Source organism: Oncorhynchus kisutch, linkage group LG22 (genome assembly GCF_002021735.2).
Source record: "Oncorhynchus kisutch isolate 150728-3 linkage group LG22, Okis_V2, whole genome shotgun sequence".
Lineage (NCBI taxonomy): Eukaryota > Metazoa > Chordata > Actinopteri > Salmoniformes > Salmonidae > Oncorhynchus > Oncorhynchus kisutch.
The window spans coordinates 47221484-47241362 of NC_034195.2; the positions used below are offsets into that span (position 1 = coordinate 47221484).

Sequence of the window (19879 nt, forward strand, 5' to 3'; positions counted from 1 at the left end):
GATAATATCCTCTAACTGCAGACCAACAGCTGTAGTGTATTTCATATGTGATGTGATAATTGATGGTTGCTATTACAGTACTGTTGTCTGGACAAACACGATTCAACCTTGCTCTCTCTATCAAGGCCATGGAAAATAAATGCTTATACTGTCTCAGAAATATACTTGATAATAGACCTCCTCTCAAGGTTTACATACATAACTATCAAACAAAGTTTACAAGTATAGGCCATTTAGTCTATAGTTTTGTTTTTATTTGGATTTCATGTAATTGACATACACAAAATTGTCAAAATTTGTGAAATTAAATCAATAAATGAAAAAGAATAGAAAACGGAAAAGTGGTGTGTGCATATGTATTCACCCCCTTTGTTCTGTTCTGAGAGGCCCCAGAGTCTGCAACACCACTAAGCAAGGCGCACCACCAAGCAGCACCATGTAGATCAAGGAGCTCTCCAAACAGGTCAGGGACAAAGTTGTGGAGAAGTACAGATCAGGGTTGGGTTCTTAAAAAAGATCTGTAACTTTGAACATCCCACGGAGCACCAATAAATCCATTATTAAAAAATGGAAAGAATATGGCACCACAACAAACCTGCCAGGAAAGGGCCGCCCACCAAAACTCACGGACCAGGCAAGGATGGCATCAATCAGAGAGGCAACAAAGAGACCAAAGATAACCCTGAAGGAGCTGCAAAGCTCCACAGAGGAGACTGGATTATCTGTCCACTTTAAGCCGTACACTCCACAGAGCTGGGCTTTAGGGAAGAGTGGCCAGAAAAAGAAGAGAAAAAAATAAGCAAACACGTTTGGTGTTCGCCAAAAGGCACGTGGGAGACTCCCGAAACATATGGAAGAAGGTACTCTGGTCAGATGAGTCTAAAATTGAGCTTTTTGGCCATCAAGGGAAACTCTATGTCTTGCGCAAACCCAACACCTCTCATCACCCCGAAAATACCATCCCCACAGTGAGGCATGGTGGTGGCAGCATCATGCTGTGGGGATGTTTTTCACCGGCAGGGACTGGGAAACTGGTCAGAATTGAAGGAATGATGGATGGCGCTAAATACAGGGAAAGTCTTGAGGGAAACTTGTTTCAATCTTCCAGAGATTTGAGTCTAGGATAGAGTTTCACCTTCCAGCAGGACAATGACCCTAAGCATACTGCTAAAGCAACACTTGAGTGATTTAAGGGGAAACATTTAAATGTCTTGGAATGGCCTAGTCAAAGCCCATACCTCAATCCAATTGAGAATATGTGGTATGACTTAAAGATTGCTGTACACCAGCGGAACCCATCCAACTTGAAGGAGCTGGAGCAGTTTTGCCTTGAAGAATGGGCAAAAATGCCAGTGGCTAGATGTGCCAAGCTTATGGAGACATACCCCATTGGCGATGTCCTACCCACAGCAACTATTAAAACATTCCACAACCAGAAACCGTGGATTGATGGCAGCATTCACACACAACTTAAAGCGCGAACACCTGCTTTTAACCAGGGCAAGGTGACCGGAAACATGACTGAATACAAAAAGTGTAGCTATTCCCTCCGCAAGGCAATCAAACAGGCTAAGCGTCAGTATAGAGACAAAGTAGAGTCACAATTCAATGGCTCAGACACAAGAGGTATGTGGCAGGGTCTACAGTCAATCACGGATTACAAAAAGAAAACCAGCCCCGTTGCAATCCAGGATGTCTTGCTCCCAGACAGACTAAACAACTTCTTTGCTCGCTTTGAGGACAATACAGTGCCACTGACACGGCCCGCTACCAAAACCTGCGGACTCTCCTTCACTGCAGTCGACGTGCGTAAAACATTTAAACGTGTTAACCCTCGCAAAGCTGCAGGCCCAGACGGTATCCCCAGCCGCGTCCTCAGAGCATGCGCAGACCAGCTGGCTGGTGTTTTTACGGACATATTCAATCAATCCTTATCCCAGTCTGCTGTTCCGACATGCTTCAAGAGGGCCATCATTGTTCCTGTTCCCAAGAAAGCTAAGGTAACAGAGCTAAATGACTACCGCCCCGTAGCACTCACTTCCTTCATTATGAAGTGCTCTGAGAGACTAGTCAAGGACCATATAACCTCCACCCTAGCTGACACCCTAGACCCACTCCAATTTGCTTACCGCCCCAATAGGTCCACAGTTGACGCAATCGCAACCACACTGCACACTGCCCTAACCCATCTGGACAAGAGGAATACCTATGTGAGAATGCTGTTCATCGACTACAGCTCATCATTTAACACCATATTACCCTCCAAATTCGTCATCAAGCTCGAGACCCTGGGTCTCGACCCCGCCCTCTGCAACTGGGTACTGGACTTCCTGGCGGGCCGTCCCCAGGTGGTGAGGGTAGGTAACACCATCTCCACCCCACTGATCCTCAACACTGGGGCCCCACAAGGGTGCGTTCTGAGCCCTCTCCTGTACTTCCTGTTCACCCACAACTGCTTGGCCATGCACGCCTCCAACTCAATCATCAAGTTTGCAGACGACACTACAGTGGTAGGCTTGATTACCAACAACGACGAGACGGCCTACAGGGAGGAGGTGAGGGCCCTCGGAGTGTGGTGTCAGGAAAAACAGCTTCTATCTCAAGGCCATCAGACTGTTAAACAGCCACCACTAACATTGAGTACATGTAAAAAATGTATCACTAGCCACTTTAAACAGTGCCACTTAATATAATGTTTACATACCCTACATTACTCATTTCATATGTACAGTGCCTTGCGAAAGTATTCGGCCCCCTTGAACTTTGCGACCTTTTGCCACATTTCAGGCTTCAAACATAAAGAAATAAAACTGTATTTTTTTGTGAAGAATCAACAACAAGTGGGACACAATCATGAAGTGGAACGACATTTATTGGATATTTCAAACTTTTTTAACGAATCAAAACCTGAAAAATTGAGCGTGCAAAATTATTCAGCCCCCTTAAGTTAATACTTTGTAGCGCCACCTTTTGCTGCGATTACAGCTGTAAGTCGCTTGGGGTATGTCTCTATCAGTTTTGCACATCGAGAGACTGAAATTGTTTCCCATTCCTCCTTGCAAAACAGCTCGAGCTCAGTGAGGTTGGATGGAGAGCATTTGTGAACAGCAGTTTTCAGTTCTTTCCACAGATTCTCGATTGGATTCAGGTCTGGACTTTGACTTGGCCATTCTAACACCTGGATATGTTTATTTTTGAACCATTCCATTGTAGATTTAGCTTTATGTTTTGGATCATTGTCTTGTTGGAAGACAAATCTCCATCCCAGTCTCAGGTCTTTTGCAGACTCCATCAGGTTTTCTTCCAGAATGGTTCTGTATTTGGCTCCATACATCTTCCCATCAATTTGAACCATCTTCCCTGTCCCTGCTGAAGAAAAGCAGGCCCAAACCATGATGCTGCCACCACCATGTTTGACAGTGGGGATGGTGTGTTCAGGGTGATGAGCTGTGTTGCTTTTACGCCAAACATAACGTTTTGCATTGTTGCCAAAAAGTTCAATTTTGGTTTCATCTGACCAGAGCACCTTCTTCCACATGTTTGGTGTGTCTCCCAGGTGGCTTGTGGCAAACTTTACACGACACTTTTTATGGATATCTTTAAGAAATGGCTTTCTTCTTGCCACTCTTCCATAAAGGCCAGATTTGTGCAATATACGACTGATTGTTGTCCTATGGACAGAGTCTCCCACCTCAGCTGTAGATCTCTGCAGTTCATCCAGAGTGATCATGGGCCTCTTGGCTGCATCTCTGATCAGTCTTCTCCTTGTATGAGCTGAAAGTTTAGAGGGACGGCCAGGTCTTGGTAGATTTGCAGTGGTCTGATACTCCTTCCATTTCAATATTATCGCTTGCACAGTGCTCCTTGGGATGTTTAAAGCTTGGGAAATCTTTTTTTATCCAAATCCGGCTTTAAACTTCTTCACAACAGTATCTCGGACCTGCCTGGTGTATTCCTTGTTCTTCATGATGCTCTCTGCACTTTTAACGGACCTCTGAGACTATCACAGTGCAGGTGCATTTATACGGAGACTTGATTACACACAGGTGGATTGTATTAATCATCATTAGTCATTTAGGTCAACATTGGATCATTCAGAGATCCTCACTGAACTTCTGGAGAGAGTTTGCTGCACTGAAAGTAAAGGGGCTGAATATTTTTGCACGCCCAATTTTTCAGTTTTTGATTTGTTAAAAAAGTTATAAATAAATGTCCAATAAATGTCGTTCCACTTCATGATTGTGTCCCACTTGTTGTTGATTCTTCACAAAAAAATACAGTTTTATATCTTTATGTTTGAAGCCTGAAATGTGGCAAAAGGTCGCAAAGTTCAAGGGGGCCGAATACTTTACTCTATACCATCTACTGCATCTTGCCTATGCCGTTCTGTACCATCACTCATTCATATATCTTTATGTACATATTCTTCATCCCTTTACACTTGTGTGTATAAGGTAGCTGTTGTGAAATAGTTAGGTTAGATTACTCGTTGGTTAGCACACTCGCATTAACATCTGCTAACCATGTGTATGTGACAAATACAATTTGATTTGATTTGATTTGATTAGGCCTATGCATTCATAGCCTATGACGTGTGTAGCGTATACAGTAAGGTGGATTAAACTCTCAATATTTGATGCTATAGATACACAAAAACATAATGTAATGTAAATGCCAGTATTGTTGGATGAGAACCTATAGTGCTTCACACACAGTGGGAGCTAAAGCAGAGGATATATGCTATGCAATGTTATGCTAGGTAGTTAGCATGAGGGATGACTTTGACTGTGACTTTGACATAAACTCTAGTGATTTCCATAGTAGGCTACCTTGTACCTACTTACAGTTAAACAGCTAGGTACCTACAGTGATGCTACAGTATGCTAGGTAGTTAGCATGAGGGATGCAGAGTATGCTATGCTAGGTAGTTAGCATGAGGGATACAGAGTATGCTATGCTAAGTAGTTAGCATGAGGGAAGCAGAGTATGCTATGCTAGGTAGTTAGCATGAGGGATGCAGAGTATGCTATGCTAGGTAGTTAGTATGAGGGAAGCAGAGTATGCTATGCTAGGTAGTTAGCATTAGGGATGCCTTTGGCTGTGACTTTGACATAGTCTCTATGGAGGCTTATTAATGAGGCAGCAGCCACTGAGGGCATGTGGAGCTGCTCTTCTCCTCTCCTCTGGCCCAGTTTCTCGGTCTCTGCTGCTTTGTTGGGGCTGCATTTATAAGCAAAAATATATAGTAGTAGTATACTAGTAACCATAGCAGATCCCTTTTTGGATCTATTTAAACCTTTTTTTGAAGGTTCTATAAAGAACCATTCTCATAAGTATCTAAATGTAACCTATATGGTGCTATAAAAACCCTTTAATGTTCTATAAAGAGGCATTAAAAACAGTTATAGCACCAAAAAAAGGTTCCGCTGTTGTTTATAACACTATATAGAACCCATTATGGCTCTTTGTAGAACCTTTATGGAGAATGGTTATTTACAGAACCATTCTCAATCTCAAAGGTTCTTTGTAGATTCTTTTGAAGAACCATACATGTTTATTTTATATTGGTTAGCCATATTATATTGTTAAAATTCCATAGGTTTTATTATTGTGTTTATTAACTATCGGGAATCAAGGTCAGATCCAAATGCGGACTGAGTGAAGTAACAATGTTTATTGTAACAGGGGCGGGCAAATGACAGGTCAAGGGAGGCAGGGGTTGGTAATCCAGAGGTGGAGCAAAGGTACAGGATGGGAGGCAGGCTCAGGTCAGGGACGGGCAGAGTGGTCAGGTAGGTGGGTACAGGGTTAGGACAGGCAAGGGTCAAAAACCAGGAGGATGAGAAAAACAGGACCTGAGACAAAATGCTGGTAGGCTTGAACAAACAAGACGAACTGGCACAGACAGACAGAAAACACAGGTATAAATACCCAGAGGATAAGTGGTGAAGATGGGCGACACCTGGAGGGGGGTGGAGACTAGGTGAAACAGATCAAGGCGTGACATTAACTAGTTGAATCAGGTGTGCTAGCTCCAGAACAGCTGAGGAGAGAATTGAGAACCACTTCTCAATTGACACAAGGTCATACGTCTTTCACAAGACACCTTCACTGGCCATAGTAATATACAGTATAACAAACCACACCCCAAAACATTATAATGAGTGGCCACTCCTAGTTTAATTATCACTAAAAGAGTAAATAACCCTTTTGTGAACTCCAAAGAAGGGCTCAAAGGGTTCTTTGAGTCATTATGGTTCCATATTTAACCATCAGTCTTCCCAAACAATCCTTGGGGAACTCTCTTTTCTTTGTGTGTACAGCAAAAATTTAAATGCATAGCCTATCTATTTAGTAGGGTACTAGGCCCAATTAAATGAGAGATGGTAATTTATTGTATGACGACATCAGGAATGCATCACAGAATGAAAAGGTGAGAAACTTCTCCTACAATGGTAATGAAAATAGATTAATGTCTAATTAATTTAGATTCCAATAGCAAAATAGATTAATGTCTAATTAATTTAGATTCCAATAACAAAATAGATTAATGTCTAATTAATTTAGATTCCAATAACAAAATACATCGATTTTTGCTTTTCTCACTAATGGCGGCATCTTGTTATCATGTTTTCCTTTATAAAAATATTATTTTATGAATAAGCACGTCGTCATATCATCCATTTGCACAACGTACTTACTTACCCACTTGCAATGTATTTCAGAAGAACAGAATATGAGTTGGCCTACTGTATGTTAGTTATCTGGCCATGCTTTATGCCAGGTATTTCCAAACTGGGCTACACGCAATAAAAATGTGATTCACATTTTAAAAAATAAAATACATTTTTGTCAAATAAAACTTTTTAATATTTATTTATTTTATTTACATTTTCCAACAGTCCATTTATATTTTCCAACTGGGCTATACATTTGGGTGAGGTTTTTTTCTTGCCTGACTTGCCTCGTTTCACTGCCAAAAATAAAGTTAAACCATTTAGTGTTCAGCGAAATAACAACACAATGTCAAATACAGGTAACCTAGTCAAATAATAAACATCCAGTCATATTAACAGGTACTCTCTCGCGGGAATTCCACTAACTCCGTATGTAGCCAAACGTAGCTGCTGCTCATTCCGTTTGCTCGAAAATTGATAAATGGTTAAAAAAGTAAGGCCTGCATCCATAGAGACACATACCAGCTCTACTGGTAGTACTGCTACGACCAGCAGTACCACACCTGCACCTGTCAACGACAAGTTATTCTGCTTCCACGAGCACATCCAATGCTAGCATCAGTAATTCTACATTTGTTGTTAGCCCAGCTAGCATGGACACTAACTGTTGTGAATCTGATGCAGCCGAAGAGCTACTGCCCCCTTACCCGGGAAAGCACCGAACAACAGACAGGGATGTTGGACCATCAAAGAGACGCAAATATGATGAGAACTACGTTGATTTGGGGTTCACTTATATTGGGAGTAGTGCCTTTTCTCAGCCACAGTGTGTTATATGTGCAAAAATACAATCTCACAACTTGATGAAACCTTCACTCTTGCACAGACATTTAGAAACAAAAGATGGCAATTTGAAAAATAAGCCACAGGAGTTTTTGGAGCGAGAATTAAGATGACTTTGAGTAGTAAGACATGTATAAAAGCAACAGATACCATTAATAAGAAGGGGCTAGAATCATGTTATATGGTGAGCTACCGATTGGCTAGCACATGCAAGCCACATACTATTGTGGAGGACTTCATTCTTCCTGCTGCCACGGATATGTCTGGGGCAATGCTGGGGGAAAAGGCCCAAAAAACTATACAGACAATGGCTTCATCAAACAACGTTGATTTACGACGCATCGGTGACAGGAGATGTTTTGAAACAATTACTGCTTCGCATACAAGCCAGTGAATTCTATGCATTACAGCTGGAAGAGTCAACAGACGTGGCAGCCTGGCACAGCTCCTGGTATATGTCTGTTACGTTTATGGGGGGTCAATTAAGGAAGACATCCTCTTCTGCAAACCACTGGAAACCAGGACAACATGAGAGGATACTTTTAAAGTACTGGACAGCTTTGTGACATCAAATGGACTTTGGTGGTCCAGATGTGTTGGTATCTGTACTGATGGCGCAAAAGCCATGATAGGGAGACATAGTAGAGTGGTAACGCTCGCGCAAGCAGTTGCTCCCGATACCACTTGGGTACACTGCAGCATCCACCGAGATGGATGACACAAACCACTGGATTTGTTATCCCTTTCATGCCCTGCCTCCAGTCCACTTACCGATATCTGAACAAGGCAACAAGTGAAATTGCAACAAGCGGTTCTGTGAAAATTGTATTTAATCAGAAGCCACTGCCAGATTTGTGGATAGGGCTGTGCTCAGAGTATCCTGCCTTGGCAAATTGTGCTGTTAAGACACTGATGCCCTTTGCAACCATGTACCTATGTGAGGGTGGATTCTCGGCCCTCAAAAAAATACAACCCAACACCACAGAGTTATATGCATCCTTTCAAGCACACCCTTCTCATTAACCTGTGGTGAGTTATTCACATTTTTTATGAACAAATAAGGTTTTATATGTAAGATGGCTAACTAAATAGCAAAATGATTGATTATTATTATTTTATTATTTGTGCCCTGGTCCTGTAAGAGCTCTTTGTCACTTCCCATGAGCCTTTGTGGGTTGTGACAAACTCACCCTCATTCTTATGTGTAATAAATGTATTGTATAGTGTTTGTGTGTGGCAGGCTTTCAATGATGGCAAAAAACAACATTTGAGAGTGCGCTGACCCTGGTGATAAAAGAGGTACACAGGTTGAATGTTTGAAGGGGTACGGGACTATGACAAGTTTGGGAACCACTGCTCTATGCCATAGGCTGTAGGCTTGTTCATTTAAATGACACAATATTATTGTAAGTCCTGTGCCATTATTTTACTTTATATGACTTAATAGTAAGAAGAATATACACTGCTCAAAAAAAATTAAGGGAACACTTAAACAACACAATGTAACTCCAAGTCAATCACACTTCCGTGAAATCAAACTGTCCACTTAGGAAGCAACACTCATTGACAATAAATGTTGCATGCTGTTGTGCAAATGGAATAGACAACAGGTGGAAATTATAGGCAATTAACAAGACACCCCCAATAAAGGAGTGGTTCTGCAGGTGGTGACCACAGACCACTTCTCAGTTCCTATGCTTCCTGGCTGATGTTTTGGTCACTTTTGAATGCTGGCGGTGCTTTCACTCTAGTGGTAGCATGAGACGGAGTCTACAACCCACACAAGTGGCTCAGGTAGTGCAGCTCATCCAGGATGGCACATCAATGCGAGCTGTGTTAAGAAGGTTTGCTGTGTCTGTCGGCGTAGTGTCCAGAGCATGGAGGCGCTACCAGGAGACAGGCCAGTACATCAGGAGACGTGGAGGAGGCCGTAGGAGGGCAACAACCCAGCAGCAGGACCGCTACCTCCACCTTTGTGCAAGGAGGAGCAGGAGGAGCACTGCCAGAGCCCTGCAAAATGACCTCCAGCAGGCCACAAATGTGCATGTGTCTGCTCAAACGGTCAGAAACAGACGTGAGGGTGGTATGAGGGCCCGACGTCCACAGATGGGGGTTGAGCTTACAGCCCAACACCGTGCAGGACGTTTGGCATTTGCCAGAGAACACCAAGATTGGCAAATTCGCCACTGGCGCCCTGTGCTCTTCACAGATGAAAGCAGGTTCACACTGAGCACATGTGACAGACATGACAGTCTGGAGACGCCGTGGAGAACGTTCTGCTCCCTGCAACATCCTCCAGCATGACCGGTTTGGCGGTGGGTCAGTCATGGTGTGGGGTGGCATTTCTTTGGGGGTCCGCACAGCCCTCTATGTGCTCGCCAGAGGTAGCCTGACTGCCATTAGGTACCGAGAGGCCCCTTGTGAGACCATATGCTGGTGCGGTTGGCCCTGGGTTCCTCCTAATGCAAGACAATGCTAGACCTTATGTGGCTGGAGTGTGTCAGCAGTTCCTGCAAGAGGAAGGCATTGATGCTATGGACTGGCCCGCCCGTTCCCCAGACCTGAATCCAATTGAGCACATCTGGGACATCATGTCTCGCTCCATCCACCAAAGCCACGTTGCACCACAGACTGTCCAGGATTTGGCGGATGCTTTAGTCCAGGTCTGGGAGGAGATCCCTCAGGAGACCATCCACCACCTCATCAGGAGCATGCCCAGGTGTTGTAGGGAGGTCATACAGGCACGTGGAGGCCACACACACTACTGAGCCTAATTTTGACTTGTTTTAAGGACTACATCAAAGTTGGATCAGCCTGTAGTGTGGTTTTCCACTTTAATTTTGAGTGTGACTCTAAATCCAGAACTCCCATGGGTTGATAAATTTGATAACCATTGATAATTTTTGTGTGATTTTGTTGTCAGCACATTCAACGATGTAAAGAAAAAAGTATTTAATAGGAATATTTCAGTCATTCAGATCTAGGATGTGTTATTTTAGTGTTCCCTTTATTTTTTTGAGCAGTGTAGTTAAATTTAGCTGAATAAAATAGAAAGTATATTTTTCCTATTATGGAGCGAGTGTGCATGTGTATTGGCTATGTTGAGCGTAAATGTTATAATTTGAAACAGGTCCTATATGCTAGATTTTTAGTTATTTGGCAACTCCAGTTGTGAATGATATGAACCTTAAAATGTCTTAGAAATCAAAACATATGGGCTAGTGATGATTTGAGAAAGTTGCGAAAAAAAGCTTAGCTCTGTTTCTTGCCTCAGGCTGCACAGATGTTCTCTCATCAAGTGATCATATTTTCACCCATCAGATATTCTCAATTGAATCTTTTCTTTTGATTTAGACTGACCCATTATCAAATGAGCAGGAACAGGGGCAGGGGGGACAATACAAGCCATCTGTCTGCACTCGAATAGCGAATGGAGGCCGTGCGCCTTCTTGCGGGTCCGTTTTGTAGGCTACTTCGGTTTTTATATCAGAGCATGTGTTTATAGAGTGGAGCATGTGTTTTTATAGTGGATCATGTGTTGTTATATCAGAGCATGTGTTTTTATAGTGGAGCATGTGTTTTTATATCAGAGCATGTGTTTTTATAGTGGAGCATGTGTTTTTATATCAGAGCATGTGTTTTTATAGTGGAGCATGTGTTGTTATATCAGAGCATGTCTTGTTATATCAGAGCATGTGTTTATATAGTGGAGCATGTGTTTTTATATCAGAGCATGTGTTTATATAGTGGAGCATGTGTTTATATAGTGGAGCATGTGTTGTTATATCAGAGGATGTGTTTTCATATCGGAGCATGTGTTTATATAGTGGAGCATGTGTTTATATAGTGGAGCATGTGTTTTTATAGTGGAGCATGTGTTGTTATATCAGAGCATGTGTTTTTATATCAGAGCATGTGTTTATATAGTGAGCATGTGTTTTTATATCAGAGCATGTGTTTTCATATCGGAGCATGTGTTTATATAGTGGAGGATGTGTTTATATAGTGGAGCATGTGTTTATATATCAGATCATGTGTTGTTATATCAGAGCATGTGTTTTCATATCGGAGCATATGTTTTTATATCAGAGCATGTGTTTTCATATCAGAGCATGTGTTTTCATATCGGAGCATGTGTTTTTATATCAGAGCATGTGTTTATATAGTGGAGCATGTGTTTATATAGTGGAGCATGTGTTGTTATATCAGAGCATGTGTTTTTATATCAGAGCATGTGTTTTTATATCAGAGCATGTGTTTATATAGTGGAGCATGTGTTTATATAGTGGAGCATGTGTTTATATAGTGGAGCATGTGTTTTTATATCAGAGCATGTGTTTATATAGTGGAGCATGTGTTTATATAGTGGAGCATGTGTTGTTATATCAGAGCATGTGTTTATATAGTGGAGCATGTGTTTATATAGTGGAGCATGTGTTGTTATATCAGAGCATGTGTTTTTATATCAGAGCATGTGTTTATATAGTGGAGCATGTGTTGTTATATCAGAGCATGTGTTTTTATATCAGAGCATGTGTTTATATAGTGGAGCATGTGTTGTTATATCAGAGCATGTGTTTTTATATCAGAGCATGTGTTTTTATATCAGAGCATGTGTTTATATAGTGGAGCATGTGTTTATATAGTGGAGCATGTGTTTATATAGTGGAGCATGTGTTTATATAGTGGAGCATGTGTTTATATAGTGGAGCATGTGTTTATATAGTGGAGCATGTGTTTTTATATCAGAGCATGTGTTTATATAGTGGAGCATGTGTTGTTATATCAGAGCATGTGTTTTTATAGTGGAGCATGTGTTGTTATATCAGAGCATGTGTTGTTATATCAGAGCATGTGTTGTTATATCAGAGCATGTGTTGTTATATCAGAGCATGTGTTGTTATATCAGAGCATGTGTTGTTATATCAGAGCATGTGTTGTTATATCAGAGCATGTGTTGTTATATCAGAGCATGTGTTGTTATATCAGAGCATGTGTTTATATAGTGGAGCATGTGTTGTTATATCAGAGCATGTGTTTTCATATCGGAGCATGTGTTTTTATATCAGAGCTTGTGTTTTTATTGTGGAGCATGTGTTTTTACATCAGAGCATGTGTTTTTACATCAGAGCATGTGTTTTTATATCAGAGCATGTGATTTTATAGTGGAGCAGAGGAAAAAATATAACACTTATTTTACTACACCCATCAAGCATACACTCGCTGCCCGACAGGTGATAGTCTGCCCAAACTCTGTATGCCATGGGCTATCCGACCTTGTTCCTTCCTAATTTGGGAAACCAAGTAAAATCTGTTTGGGAACATCGAAACTAACATGTTTTTGCAACAAAACATATTTCACTTGACTGTTGACAGCCAGTCTTGCGCGCATGAGAAATGAATAAAGGAAAGAGAGGAGGAGATGGAAACGCATGGTGGTCAGATATTATGTAAATTAGAGCTAAAGGTAATGTGTCACCCAATGAATTATGAAAATGTAAAACATTCCCTGTTATTCAAAATCAAATCCAAATTCACTCATTGTAGGCTAACTGTAACACGCCCTGCACAATCAATGAACCAACAGCCTGGCCTAGGGCTCTACGTTCTCTCCCAGACTCATGGATACACATTTGGGAGCGTAGCATTTGGTCACCTGTCCATCCAGTATGCACAATAATACAATCCACACTCAAAGGCTAGAACATGTATGCACCTAAAACATCTTTAATCGGTTTTGTTTGATGTTATTCTGCCATGCATGCGGTAGGCTATGTCTTGTATGAAGGTGCAATCCTAATTGTTATTCAGGTTTTTTTTAATGTGTATAACGTGTTTTGAATTAATCATCACCTTAGAAAGCATTGTCCATTTTGTGTTAGGCTTTGATACAACATCCACAACAACCATGTTTTACACTGTTTCAACCTGCTGTTGAACTGTTTTGATGATCAGTGTTTGATGTGATTTTCAATTTCATTTGCATTGGATGTCAGAGGAACAATAGAGCCCTGAGTACCAGACCATTAGGACCTGGTGGAGGGACAGTAGAGCCCTGAGTACCAGACCATTAGGACCTGGTGGAGGGACAATAGAGCCCTGAGTACCAGGCCATTAGAACCTGATGGAGGAACCATAGAGCCCTGAGTACCAGGCCATCAGGACATGATGGAGGGACCATAGAGCCCTGAGTACCAGGCCATTAGAACCTGATGGAGGAACCATAGAGCCCTGAGTACCAGGCCATCAGGATCTGATGGAGGGACCATAGAGCCCTGAGTACCAGGCCATCAGGACCTGATGGAGGGACCATAGAGCCCTGAGTACCTGCCCATCAGGACCTGATGGAGGGACCATAGAGCCCTGAGTACCAGGCCATTAGGGCCTGATGGAGGGGCCATAGAACCCTGAGAACCAGGCCATCAGGACCTGATGGTAGTTAGCAAATTGGGCACTATACCCTGATGAAGACAGCTTCACTGTCGAAACGTTGGACATAAAATGTTAGCATCTGAGCTCCTAGAGTGTTCCGGCTTTTCTGAAATTTTTTAAGTGTTCCACTCCACTAGCCAGCACCTCGCCTAAATAGGTGTGCGTTTCTTTCGCCTCTAGTAAATTGGGCACTACCAAAGCATGTGCATAAAAGGATATTACCGTGACTCAACAGTCACGTGGAATTTGACTTGCTGTCATGACCTAGTCACAGTCACACTGTGTACCTGGGCTGGGGGAGGAGGCTCGGCGCTCATCCCTGGGCCGATCACAGGAAGTGAACTCACCAGGTTGTCGCTGTGCTGCTGCTGTTGCCTTGGTTGTGTGAGAGATGTGTACAGTACACCATCTCTATCTGAGTACCCCCATGTCATCTGTGGAGCTTCACATGTGTTGTTATTGTCGGTATAAACCTTGTTCTAGTACACTTTGTTCCTCAGAGTGACATTGAAGGAATTTTAAGTCCAAGCACTCTAAGTCCACACATTATGCTTCTGTGAAAGAGTAGTCTTGCTGTGCAGGGCTCTTGTGCAAAATAGACAAGATCATCGTAAATTGGGGCCCTTAACTTCTCATTGTAGTGCAGAAGCCATTCTAATGATTCCATTTACGCCCTCTTCCCCTGTATCATGTCTCTCTATAAATCAGAGAGAGGTAAAGAGCTTGTGGATAATTAGTTTCCCTGTTGTTCTTGTTGTGTTGTAGAACAGATAATGTGTGTGGAGAGTAGGTCTGGACCACAGCCAGGGCCGGGAATAAAGCCCCTGTGGAGGGACACACACCGTGTAGCTACTTCGCACAACCATTGGACAGAGAGAGTTCACTGCTTTAATTAGCTAGAAGGAGCATGTGTGTTGTACCAACAGAGGAGAGATTTGTCACTGCCTCAGGCTTCACTATAAAGGATTGTACCCTTATACCAGTGGACCCTCATAGTAATTGAACTGTACAAGCACTTTCCAATAACGTAATAAGTGATGGTGTTCTGGATTTAGAAACATTGATGCAGTATTGGTAAATGTTTTTTGGTAAATATATATTTGTTCCTGTGTCCCAATTGCTACATATTTCACTTATCCATGCTATTGGATGTCAGACCTTTGAGTGTGAAATGGAACATATAAACATTGTGGTGAAGATCAGCACAGGGTTGATCATGCTCATTATTATGGATGTGTTCAGTTCCAGATATGACCTCATATTGTAGACCGGCAGTTTTACAGCAGTCCAACAGAGGGGGCCATTGCACAGCCTTTCTTTCATTCTGTGTCAGTGGTGCACGCCTCTGCTACTGTGGTGTGTGGCTCACTGAGTACGGTACATACCCATCTGATAACCATACCATTTAGATGTTGTCTGAAAAGATGTTTGTTCCATATCTCTTCCCTGTTTGTCCTGAATATCCCCTCTAAACACACAGTACAATGTTTCAGGGAGTCACAGGCTGCAAAAGTGTGCCTTGTGTCAAAAGACTGTGCTCCTTTTAATGGACCAGTGTGTGTGACCACAGGAAGTCATCAGTATATTTTTGTGACTACAGACTAACCTTCATCTTACACCACTCTCTGTTCCTCTCCTCTCCTCTGTCCCTCCAGCCCACACAAGGGTCGGGAAGAGTTCACTGGTGGCACAGACCGCCAGGGGCCCCAGTGTAAGCTGTACAGTGCTGTGGCAGGGAAGCACTTTGTGGTGACTAAGTCCTACCAGCCACAGGCCGAAGGGGAGATCACCCTGTACCAGAACGACAGGGTCAAAGGTGAACATCCCGCCCACTGCTCTTAGTTTTTTTCCCCAGAGGGAAGCAGTGCTTGAATTGGGTCACATGTTCTACTGCTTAAGTACCCCTCTATATATGCTCTGGAATATGAACATCGTTACTCATTGTGTATTTATTCCTCATGTTATTATCTTTCTCTAATGTTTCTCTCTGCATTGTTGGGAAGGGCCCATAGGTAAGCATTTCACTGTTAGTCTAAACCTGGCAGAGTAAGACCCCCAAAAATTGTCAAAGACTCCAGTCACCCAGGTCATAGACTGTTCTCTCTGCTACCGCACGGGAAGCGGTACCGGAGTGCCAAGTCTAGGTCCAAAAGGCTCCTTAACAGCTTCTATCCCCAAGCAATAAGACTGCTGAACAATTAATCAAATGGCCACCCGGAGTATTTATGTTTTTACACTGGTGCTACTCTCTCTAGTTTTTTGGGGAATTGTTAGTTAGATTACTTGTTGGTTATTACTGCATTGTCGGGAACTAGAAGCACAAGCATTTCACTACCTTTATTTACCTTTATTTAAACAGGCAAGTCAGTTAAGAACAAATTCTTATTTACAATGACGGCCTAGGAACAGTGGGTTAACTGCCTGTTCAGGGGCAGAACGACACCTTGTCAGCTTGGGGATTTTCCTACACTCGCATTAACATCTGCTAACCATGTGTATGTGACAAATAAAATTTGATTTGATTTGATTTTGTTTATTATCTATGCATAATAACTTTACCCCTACCTACATGTACAAATTACCTCAAACTACCCCACACATTGACTCGGTACCCCCTGTAAATAGCCTCGTTATTATTATTTTATTGTGCTACTCTTGTTTTATTTTTTACTTTAGTTATTTAGTAAATCATTTTTTTAAAACTTGAACTGCATTGTTGGTAAGTAAGCATTTCACGGTAAGGTCTACATTTCTACCTGTTGTATTCGGCATATGTGACAAATACAATTTGATTTGATTGTTTATGAAGCAAGTAACAAATACAATTTGATTTGATCTTGCCATTTAAATGAGTACTAGAGCCTTTTTAATTCCACTCCAAGCTCTGGAGGGAAGAGATATTAGAGGGAACAGCCATTGTAGTCACTCAGAGGAATGTTGGAGGGAAGAGATATTAGAGGGAACAGCCATTGTAGTCATTCAGAGGAATGTTGAAGGGAGGAGATATTAGAGGGAACAGCCATTGTAGTCATTCAGAGGAATGTTGAAGGGAGGAGATATTAGAGGGAACAGCCATTGTAGTCACTCAGAGGAATGTTGGAGGGAAGAGATATTAGAGGGAACAGCCATTGTAGTCATTCAGAGGAATGTTGAAGGGAGGAGATATTAGAGGGAACAGCCATTGTAGTCATTCAGAGGAATGTTGAAGGGAGGAGATATTAGAGGGAACAGTCTGTGTAGCCACTCAGAGGGATGTTGGAGGGAAGAGATATTAGAGGGAACAGCCATTGTAGTCACTCAGAGGGATGTTGGAGGGAAGAGATATTAGAGGGAACAGTCTTTGTAGCCACTCAGAGGGATGTTGGAGGGAAGAGATATTAGAGGGAACAGTCTTTGTAGCCACTCAGAGGGATGTTGGAGGGATGAGATATTAGAGGGAACAGCCTTTGTAGCCACTCAGAGGGATGTTGGAGGGATGAGATATTAGAGGGAACAGCCTTTGTAGCCACTCAGAGGGATGTTGGAGGGAAGAGATATTAGAGGGAACAGTCTTTGTAGCCACTCAGAGGGATGTTGGAGGGAAGAGATATTAGAGGGAACAGCCTTTGTAGCCACTCAGAGGGATGTTGGAGGGAAGAGATATTAGAGGGAACAGCTTTTGTAGCCACTCAGAGGGATGTTGGAGGGAAGAGATATTAGAGGGAACAGCTTTTGTAGCCACTCAGAGGGATGTTGGAGGGAAGAGATATTAGAGGGAACAGCTTTTGTAGCCACTCAGAGGGATGTTATTCAGAAGTGAAGCAGTCATCTGCTAGGACATTATGTGTTTTCCTAATGAGTGAGCTGTAATAAGCAACATTTGTATTCAAACGACTGCAGTGCAGTTTATTTACTCTGGTTATTTCTATCTTCAGTAGGAGCTATATTTCTTAGGAAAAATGGCTATATATTTTACAGATGTGTTTTTCCTCAGTACTTTCACTTTTAAAATTAAATTGGGCCTTTTCTAAGGTTACATAATATTTACCTATCTAGCTCTTATGTTGAGTAAGCTGAAGTGGAGCTGAAGAGACCACAGTACTGGAGTGGAGCTGAAGAGATCACAGTACTGGAGTGGAGCTGAAGAGATCACAGTACTGGAGTGGAGCTGAAGAGATCACAGTACTGGAGTGGAGCTGAAGAGATCTCAGTACTGGAGTGGAGCTGAAGAGATCACAGTACTGGAGTGGAGCTGAAGAGATCACAGTCCTGGAGTGGAGCTGAAGAGATCACAGTCCTGGAGTGGAGCTGAAGAGATCACAGTACTGAAGTGGAGCTGAAGAGACCACAGTCCTGGAGTGGAGCTGATTAGACCACAGTACTGGAGTGGAGCTGAAGAGACCACAGTACTGGAGTGGAGCTGAAGAGATCACAGTACTGGAGTGGAGCAGAAGAGATCACAGTACTGGAGTGGAGCTGAAGAGACCACAGTACTGGAGTGGAGCTGAAGAGATCACAGTACTGGAGTGGAGCTGAAGAGACCACAGCCACTACTGGAGTGGAGCTGAAGAGACCACAGACACTACTGGAGTGGAGTTGAAGAGACCACAGACACTACTGGAGTGGAGCTGAAGAGACCACAGACACTACTGGAGTGGAGCTGAAGAGACCACAGGCACGGTACTGGGGTGGAGCTGAAGAGACCACAGACACGGTACTGGGGTGGAGCTGAAGAGACCACAGAAACTACTGGAGTGGAACTAGGGTCTTTTTAGGTCCATAATGATTTATACAGAGTCTGCATGGAAAAGTACAGGAGTAATTATTCCCTTACATACTACTGTCTCTCTTTGTCTTACACGGTCTATTTTTCTTCTTCTCTCTCTCTCTCCCTCTCTCTCTCTCTCTCTCTCTCTCTCTCTCTCTCTCTCTCTCTCTCTCTCTCTCCCTCTCTCTCTCTCCCTCACATACTCTCTCTCCCCCCTCTGTCTCTCTCTCACCCCTCTGTCTCTCACTCTCTCTCTCCTTCCCTCCTCCCCTCTCTCTCTCTATCTCTCTCTCCCTCTCCCTCCTCTCAGTGCTCTCCATAGGTGAGGGTGGTTTCTGGGAGGGCAGTGCCAGGGGTAACGTGGGATGGTTCCCAGCAGAGTGTGTGGAGGAGACCCCTAACCAAGAGGAAAGACCATGTAAGTTCTGAGAGAGAGAGAGAGAGAGAGAGAGAGAAACGTTGTTAGTCCCAATAATCACCTCACTGTTCAAAATCACTTCTAAATCTCCTTGGCCTTTGTAAAAATTGGCCTTTACATAAAACGTTAGAGCTGTGTATTCAAACATCAACCATTGGATAATACAGTTCCTCTAATTCTTGTGAGAGAATCTTGTGCTCGGTCTCGGCCCTAGCTCTCTCATGCTCTGATAACCCTCTGAATATGAGAAGTCCCTTCTGGCCATGGCAGGCTGTTAATGCAATTAACACTCAGCAGCAAGGACACAGTACCCAGCATACACATGCATCCTTCACAACACAGTGTATGCATTGATTCTATACATTCGGTTGGTAAAAGGTTAAGCCACAAGGTACATCCATGTAAAGATGTGTAACCTGACCTGTGTCGTCCTTGGTTCACTAACCTCTCCTAGTATGGCATCCTGGTGGATTAGGATGTGTAAAGTTGAGAGAGGGGCTGAAACCAGAGACTTTACAGTTCTGCACTAGACTACACTGCATTGTATTGCACAAAGTGGCGTGACTGACAGCTGTAGTACTGTAGTGGTTAATCAGCTGTAGTACTGTAGTATTTATTCAAAATATCTGCTGCTGAACTGCTTTCTTCCTTTGTATTTAGAAGGAAAGTGTGTGTGTGTGTGTGTGTGTGTGTGTGTGTGTGTGTGTGTGTGTGTGTGTGTGTGTGTGTGTGTGTGTGTGTGTGTGTGTGTGTGTGTGTGTG

The 19879-nt window shown here is 42.8% G+C and overlaps 1 protein-coding gene across 1 annotated transcript in view; it reads left to right on the top strand.

Annotated features, from left to right (window-relative positions):
* LOC109867035 (SH3 and multiple ankyrin repeat domains protein 2) overlaps positions 1 to 19879 on the top strand; it is a 171542-nt gene that overhangs the window by 70750 nt on the left and 80913 nt on the right. Inside the window, exons 12-13 of the mRNA XM_031801926.1 lie at positions 15608 to 15768; positions 19010 to 19117. Of these exons, the coding sequence (XP_031657786.1) occupies positions 15608 to 15768; positions 19010 to 19117 (269 nt within the window). The remainder of the gene's footprint in view (positions 1 to 15607; positions 15769 to 19009; positions 19118 to 19879) is intronic.